Source organism: Formica exsecta, unplaced genomic scaffold (genome assembly GCF_003651465.1).
Source record: "Formica exsecta isolate Colony F162 unplaced genomic scaffold, ASM365146v1 scaffold140, whole genome shotgun sequence".
NCBI classification, from domain to species: domain Eukaryota; kingdom Metazoa; phylum Arthropoda; class Insecta; order Hymenoptera; family Formicidae; genus Formica; species Formica exsecta.
The window spans coordinates 764,322-772,546 of NW_021848730.1; the positions used below are offsets into that span (position 1 = coordinate 764,322).

The following is an 8,225-nucleotide window of genomic DNA, read 5'->3' on the forward strand; positions in this document are numbered from 1 at the left end:
TTTCATTTAAAAGAAAATTGCGCAAATTTAATAAAGATTTCACTTTCTCTTAATCTTCAGAATAATTTTCTTAGTTCTGAGAAAAGCGGGCCATTGGATTTTGCAATAAATTTTTTAAATATTTCTAAGTAACTTTGATTTATAAAATGACATTGATCGTTCTAGTACTGACGTACAGATTCGTCATCGAGACAAGGATTTCATATGCGATTTCCGATATGCCGGTGCAAATAAAATATGCCTATCTTTATACAAATCAACGTCAATGTAAATGAGATCGCGGGACATTCGTCCCGCCGATTGCACGCTAAAGAAAAAGGAAGCAGTATAATCGCTATCATGATACATCTAGTTCCTCGATGCGTAATCTAAGAATCGGCGGCTCTTAAGACTTGCTGTGTCTAAAGAAGAAGACGAAGTAATTGTGTACATCAATCGCGCACAATCGATATACATCGTAATAGGTGTAAAAATAATAAAATTAGTGATAGTAAACCCCTCTATTATACATACGGCATGTAATTTGTGTATGTGAATGTGTTCTCCTTCATACGTGTATACGTGTATATAACCGTTCGATCCGGTCGTAAAACGTTCAACATAATAAAGGAAACTCTCCCAAGCAAGCTAATTCTAAGATAATGTAATATCTTTTTCTTGTTTATTCATATAGCTTCTATTTATATTAGGTATGCACGTACGTGTGATAACTAAACAGATACATGATTTTCTTTTCTTCCATCGCATCACACACGTCACGGCCACTAGCGGCCTCGTCTTAACTTCAAAGAGCAGGAGGCTGTCACGATCATCACCATAAGATCAAAAGAAAAATGAGATGCTTTCAGCTATATCTGTTCGAATAACGACTCTTATCCCCGTCTACTATGATTTCCTTCCTGGACTTAGAGTCGACTCATCGGTCAATATCCATATCGCAGATTTGGCGCTGATAGAGTGATTACTTGCGCAATATTAAAGTCAAACAAATATTTAATAAATTTCAATTAATTATGCATTATCTTCGTTTTTTTTTTTTTTTTTTAAATCAGAAGATTTAAAAAAGATTGTCTAATTTAAAATTAGCTCTAATTCTAACTTTGACTAATCAAATCAATCTAAAGAAAAATTTCTGATAAGATTCCTCGAATTGTGTTGGTTGACACAATTTTATTCTTCCGATAACTTGTAATTTTCACATTAAACAATATAATCGGATGATTATAGTAAAACATGATCTTATTAAAACGTTTGAAGTATTAAAGAAAGATATGGATATACCGACAATTTTGAAAGTACAGGAAGGAACTCCAGATAGAAAACCCGCGCAAGACAATGCCTTCAAAATATTGTGCACTATAAGCACAAATATTCAGACGGGTTTTAAGTCAGAATCATTATTTCAAGTCATAATCACATAATACATTTCTATATAATCTGCGTATATATTGTTCACATCTCTTTAATATAATTTGCTATATATAATATATATATATATATAAATCTGTTTCTCTTTCTCTTTATTTGAGAATGTCAGCGCGATATATTCTGCGCAATTTTCAACTAAAAGAACTTGCACGTGCCTGAATAATCGAAAAATTATATAGAAATATATAGAAAAAAAATATACAAATTAGAAATATAAATCATTTCAAATATATAAATAATTGCACTGCTTCCACATATATGCAGTGGTACGCCAATTATGCTAATACTAGCTTTTTTTTATCAAAATCACTTTTTCCTTGCTTTTCGCAAAGAGTATACTTAAAGCAGCCTCCTGCTCTCCAATATAACTATATTTAATGGTTTCTCAGAATTATATGAAGTAAAATTTGTAAAATACAATATACTGTCTATATCATAAATTCTTAATCTTTTTCTTTATAAATAATTATAGTAATAGTCTTCACAATCTTTTGTTAATTTATTATACTCAGATGCCATTCTCTTGAATTAAATTTAAATATTACATTTGTGCCCTTTCCGCACTAATTCATTTTTATAGTATATTCTGCATGGCTGCGTTTCTCTCTCTCTCTCTCTTTCTTTCTCTCTGTGTATGTTTATATATATAATACATATATAATCTAAATGACTTATATATTATTTACATATGTACATGTTTAACAACAGTACGTCGTTCCAGCCAGTTCAATTTTTCAACTTTCCTTTTTCATCGTTATTAAAGATCAATTTTTCGCGTTCTCCGCTCCACAGAACATACAACTATTACGCGGAACGCGGATACTCTCTATTCTCACTTCAAAACTTTTCGGGAATAACTTTGTTCGCAAATTTCTACTGACGGATTATAGTAATAAATAATGATGAAAAATAGTTCTGGTCAGATCTTTTGTTTCGTCATCTCCTGGATAGGACGACCGTTGTATCTCCATTATCTTAGAGCTCTCGTACAATCGCACATCGTCGTATATAAATCCAATCGAACTGAAAGCTAATTACAGAAAAACTTACAACTCTTAGAAAATAGGCTCCGCCCCGTCGCTCTGATTTATCTCTCCGCTCACTCTACACTTGGCCAACCTCGTATTTGCCTTCGGCGACATTTTTTCCGTAAGAAGTGCAAATATTACACAGAACAACTGTTTGCTTTAGAGGAGTCAAAGAGGAAGACTCTAGCTCTATATTTCGCGCGGCACATGCACTAGTATCATCGAAAAGTCGAATCTCCCGGAGTATCATATTCGCGTTTACGTTTATTCTCACTTCAAAACTTTTCGGGAATAACTTTGTTCGCAAATTTCTACTGACGGATTATAGTAATAAATAATGATGAAAAATAGTTCTGGTCAGATCTTTTGTTTCGTCATCTCCTGGATAGGACGACCGTTGTATCTCCATTATCTTAGAGCTCTCGTACAATCGCACATCGTCGTATATAAATCCAATCGAACTGAAAGCTAATTACAGAAAAACTTACAACTCTTAGAAAATAGGCTCCGCCCCGTCGCTCTGATTTATCTCTCCGCTCACTCTACACTTGGCCAACCTCGTATTTGCCTTCGGCGACATTTTTTCCGTAAGAAGTGCAAATATTACACAGAACAACTGTTTGCTTTAGAGGAGTCAAAGAGGAAGACTCTAGCTCTATATTTCGCGCGGCACATGCACTAGTATCATCGAAAAGTCGAATCTCCCGGAGTATCATATTCGCGTTTACGTTGCGTTTATCGCTTTTTCCTCTGCGGCAAAAGTTGCGATTTCACCTGGGCACGCTCTCCCTACCTAATGATTCAGGGTTGGCCAAGCTCTCATTCATGCTACGAATCAAGATCGTCCTCTCTCTGGCTACTGAAATAAGATACCAGCCCGCCAAATTCACCGGTGCCCTCTTCATCGTACTGTTTGTTACCGACATTGGGATCGCCTGGATGTGACTGCTGTGGTGGCGGCGGTCCCTGAGGTGGTGGAGGCCCCTGGATCGGAGGTTGGTTGTCTGCCGGTGAAGAGAAGTGCTCCGAGGGATACGGTGAGCCCTGGTAGGCGGCTGCATCGTCCGCCGTGGACATCGGCGGGGGTGGTGGATAGGCACCGTAATGGTAATTGGGAGGCGGAGGCGGATGATACGGTGAGAAGTTACCAGGTGGTCGATTGGGGGGCGGCGAAGGTTGTTGCAGGTTGTGATTGACCGGCGAAGCGTTGGTAAACGGCGGCATCTGATGCCTAGGTCCCATGGGATTCTCGGCAAACCTGGCCATCGGCGGTCCGCCCCGTACGTACGGCGGGGGCGGTGGCGTCGGGCCACCCTTGGCCAATGGACTGCCGGCCGATGGTGGAATCATCGCCGGTCCGCCGGTTAGAGGTGAACTGCGATCTCGATTATTAATCGAGATCGGTCCACCGCCCGATGGCGACGGATCCATTGGATGATGGGGCGTGTGATAAATTTGTGGTCCGGGTACTCGCATACGCATCGGCGGCGTGCCCGATCTAACCGCGGCGAAATGTGGTGGCATAGATGATTGACCTGCCTGTCTATACGGAGATGGAATCCTGGCGCGCGGCTGCATCTCATATCCCGTTCGCGGACCGCCCATGATTTGTCCACCGACATTAGGCCCACCAAAGTATTTGTGACCCATCGCGGCCGCTGCTGCGGTGAAGGACTGCGGACTGTTGGATACTGGTTGGGACTGAAGCATTCTTGTAATGACGGAAGACTGTTGGCCAGATGGTAGCGCTGGATAAACCGGCTGAGAGTTCGACGATTGTGTCGACGGTGGGCCTGGTGTCGGAACGGCACTCGCCGGTGGTGTGGAGGGCGCCGAACCGGATGTACTGCTACCTGGTGTAGGAAGAATATTCGGAATATCATTCTGTTTCATCTCCGGGTTCGAGTCGGTGCCCATGCCGGCCATCAAGCCGACTTCGACCACGGCCTTAGCCGCTGCCTCCGCGGCTCTAGCTGCCTCTAATGCAAGCGTCTTCTTGCCTTTGCCACGACCTCGTCGTTTCGGCTTCATCGGCGTACCGTCTGGATTAAAAAGCTGTCCATCCAGTCCAGTCATAAGAGGCATATGCCCACCTTCGATGCTTCTGTCGGTTTCCGGTGTCAAACTCGTAGGTAAAGTAGCAGGATTCACGTTGTGCGATTGCATATTACTCGCGCTGTCCGGCGTGCCAATAGTACCGATGGTTGCCGCCGGCGCGATGCCCAGATTCGATGCACTGTCCCTGCGCATTTGCTCAGCAATTATCTCGGCTTTGCTGCGACGTCCGCGTTTTTTCTTCTTAGGCGCCTCGCCGTCCATTCCGTCGGGCGCGTTGGGATCCCTCTGTCTTTCTGCTGCCAATATCTCCAAAGCTTTCAAACGTGCCTTCTCCAACTTCTTAGCCTCTCGTTCCTCTTTCTTCTTCTTTTTCGCTATCTCGATTGCCGCGAGTTCCAATTGCCGTCGTCCGTATTCTTCATCCAACATCATCTGCTCGAGCTGCTCCTCATCCAAGTCAGCCAACTCCCCAGCACCAAGACTCGTCAGCGAACCCTCGGGAACATCTCCGGTAAACGAGCTCGCCACCGACATCGTTGTACCTGTCAGTCCGACATTATCCGGAAGATTCTCATCCATTTTAGACGTTATATCGATAGGGTTGTCCATGACCGCGCCGATCATATCTCCATCTGCGTCATCTTTTAACTTCTGTTTACGCGCTCTGTTTTTGCTTCCCGGTTTCGGTCCAGGTTTCTTTCTTTGCTTCGGCATATCGTCCGACAATGATTTTCGCTTCATTCCAAGATTCTTGCCGTTACGCGGTTTCTTCGTCTTCAGTGATTTGTTCTTAAATTTTAGAGCATCCTTCTTGGGAATATAAACATCTCCTGGAAAAGTTGACCAAAAAAGTTGACCTAACCTAACCTAACGATCATTATTTATATATTTATATATAATGTAATTCATAAATGCATGACAAATGCACAATTCTTTTCAAGTAGAAAAATTGCGTGTAGCGCTTTCCTAGCGCTGCACTATGAATATCTTTTGATATATAAATGAGATATAGAAACGCTACATTACCTGAATCGGAATCCTTCTCCCCATCATCATTTATGTCATCAGCCTCGTTCACCACAAATTCATCTTCGCTCTCGCCAGTTTTCCTCATCATCAGCGCCTTCTTCAGTTCCTATAAAATAACCAGAATTTTAATATACATAACAACTTTGTTAAATTAAAATGTCTCACCTCCTCACTATCTGATGCTATTTCCTCTCGATAATTGATCTTCCGTCCTCGAGTCCTTCTACCTAATATTTCCTCCTCTTCTCGTCTATTTTCGTCTGGAAGTCCACCATAAATAATCTGTAAAAAATAAAATTTTATAAAATTATTATTATTTTACTTGTGTGTAAAAACATCATGCAATTATCATTAAATCAAAGTACAAAGTAAATATATACCTTTCGTCTAATAGTTGGAGCTTTTTTCGGTTTAGGTAGAATATCCTATAAAAAAAAAATATATATATATATATATTCAGCATCAATTTGTATATTGCAGTGATAAAGTAACAAATAAGGAAAAAACAAAAAAACATAGGTTGATAGCATCGTATTCAAAAAGTTTACTATACAGGATGTCCCAGAGTTACCGCACCACCTGCTAATGGCAGATTCTTGAGATCATTTGAAGATGATTTTTCCTCCGCAAAAATGTCAAGAGAGGTCATCATTTTTTGTAAATTCCCAATTTTTCCATCATATATTTTTATAACTAAGTCTTAAATTAAAATTCTCTCCCTCTATTAAAGTAAACTCTATCTGAAATTAACTAAAGAATTAGTTTTAACTCTCTATAAAGTTTAGTTTGCAAAAAGCCCTTTTTTTAATCATTTATAACATGGAAATTATTGATGCCTCGATATTTTTGCTGAGGAAAAATCATTTTAAAATGATCTCAAGAATTCGTCATTAGTAGGTGGTGCGGTAACACTGGGGCACCCTATATATTAGATATAAGTTAGTAGCTTTTGTAAAAACCCAAAGAAACAGTACATTAAATAGTAGAAAAACGTATATTTAAATACTTAAAAATAGCGAAAATTATTATTTTAGGGTATAGTGACATAAATAGAGAAAATGAGCAATGAGATAGAAAACAGTTTACTGAAAATATATTAGCAGTATGCGGCAAGGGAGAGAGAGAGAGAGCCATATTATGATACATATTGTGGTAAAAAGCAACAATTTCACATTGTCTGTGATCAAAGCAGAATATGTTACGCTATTCTTCACGTGCCAAAAAAACATCAGTAATTAATTAAAAAATATTTACCTTTTTGATTTTTTGAATCGGCACTATCTCTGGTGGCTGTGAAATCTGGGGAATCGGAACATCTGAGGCTACTTCTTGTAATTTAATATCTTTCATCTCGACATTATTTTCACTAGTGTTATTTTCAAAATTCTCTTGTTTATTAATGTCCATCACCTCAGTCAGCCCAGTAGTGTCTACGTCTTGCAAGTTAGATTCACATTGTTCTTCAATTTTCGGCTCATCTTCTTCATCGTTTTCGCTCTGATTGTCGGATTCTATTATACGTTTTCTCTTTTTCCTCTTTTTGCCCTTTGTCTTAGGTACCGTTCTGATCCTGGATGTTGGTATTGTTCTGCTTCTGCAATAAAAAATAATTTTAGATATTCTTGCTCATAATCTTTAATACATCATTTTTCATTTTTATCTTTATTTTTCGGTTAGAAACTGATAAATTTCTGTTTATGACTTTTTTATGTCAGATTATTGTAAGTGCCTTACAAATCGTGGCGACCGTTACGAGGACCACCCAGTATATAAATTAAATAATTTTCATAAACAATTTTTAAAAATTATGCAATTATTTTAGTGAAATTTATACTTAAAAAATGTTACATAAAAAAAATATGCGTAGAGAATTGAGATATTAAAAAATATAGTTTGTCACAACTCACTAAAATCTTCATCATAAGCCCTAGTCATACGAGCTCTGGTAGATCTTCTAACAGGACGCGAGTCGCCTTTTCTACCACGTCGTTTTACATTGGCAAAACTATCGTCGGATGATGTAATATGATCATCAAAGTCTTCCTCTTCTTCGGAACTCGTACCCTTGAAATCTTCATCACTATCTGGATCGTCTTCGCTGCTTATATCAAGGCTGTTTAATTTTCGATGTTTCTTACGTGCTAACAATTTCTTAGCAACCGTATTTTGTTTCTCTTCTATTTCATCAATCATATCTTCATTCTCAATCTTATATTCCTCGTCGCTTTCTTTTTCTGGTTTTGATTCCATATCGTCCTTATCCTCTTCTAATTGCGTCATCTTTAACGCTTCGGCCTACAAAAGAACAGACATTATATATAATAATACGATAGTATTATCACATTTGCATATCATATATTTATTGTTTAATCATTTTACCTGAGCCTCTTCCTTCTCCGCGTTGACTATCGTTGCAATGTCTTTACCCCTTCCCTGGTTGCCAGCACCTTGAACCGCTTCAACTTCATCCTGAATTGCGGCGTTAATCATATCATCATACTCGTTAAACTTGTAGGTGTTGGCGCATCGACGTTCACGTAATTGATAAACTGGTTCGCTTTCTTCACTGCTCGATGTTTCGGAACTAGAGGCCGACGAGGAAGAGTCCGAAGAGTCTATAAAAACAAATCGGCATATATTATATAATAATAACAAAATTATTAACTAACATGAATATTATAT

At 38.9% G+C, this 8,225-nt stretch overlaps 1 protein-coding gene across 1 annotated transcript in view; it reads right to left on the bottom strand.

The window, feature by feature from the left end:
* Window positions 1-1,027: 1,027 nt before the first annotated feature.
* Window positions 1,028-8,225, bottom strand: part of LOC115246198 — a 17,890-nt gene continuing 10,692 nt past the window's right edge. The window contains 9 exon segments of the mRNA XM_029824865.1: window positions 1,028-2,252; window positions 2,719-5,344; window positions 5,541-5,649; window positions 5,709-5,825; window positions 5,924-5,968; window positions 6,798-7,140; window positions 7,142-7,244; window positions 7,451-7,838; window positions 7,923-8,158. Of these exon segments, the coding sequence (XP_029680725.1) occupies window positions 3,285-5,344; window positions 5,541-5,649; window positions 5,709-5,825; window positions 5,924-5,968; window positions 6,798-7,140; window positions 7,142-7,244; window positions 7,451-7,838; window positions 7,923-8,158 (3,401 nt within the window). The 3' untranslated portion in view covers window positions 1,028-2,252; window positions 2,719-3,284.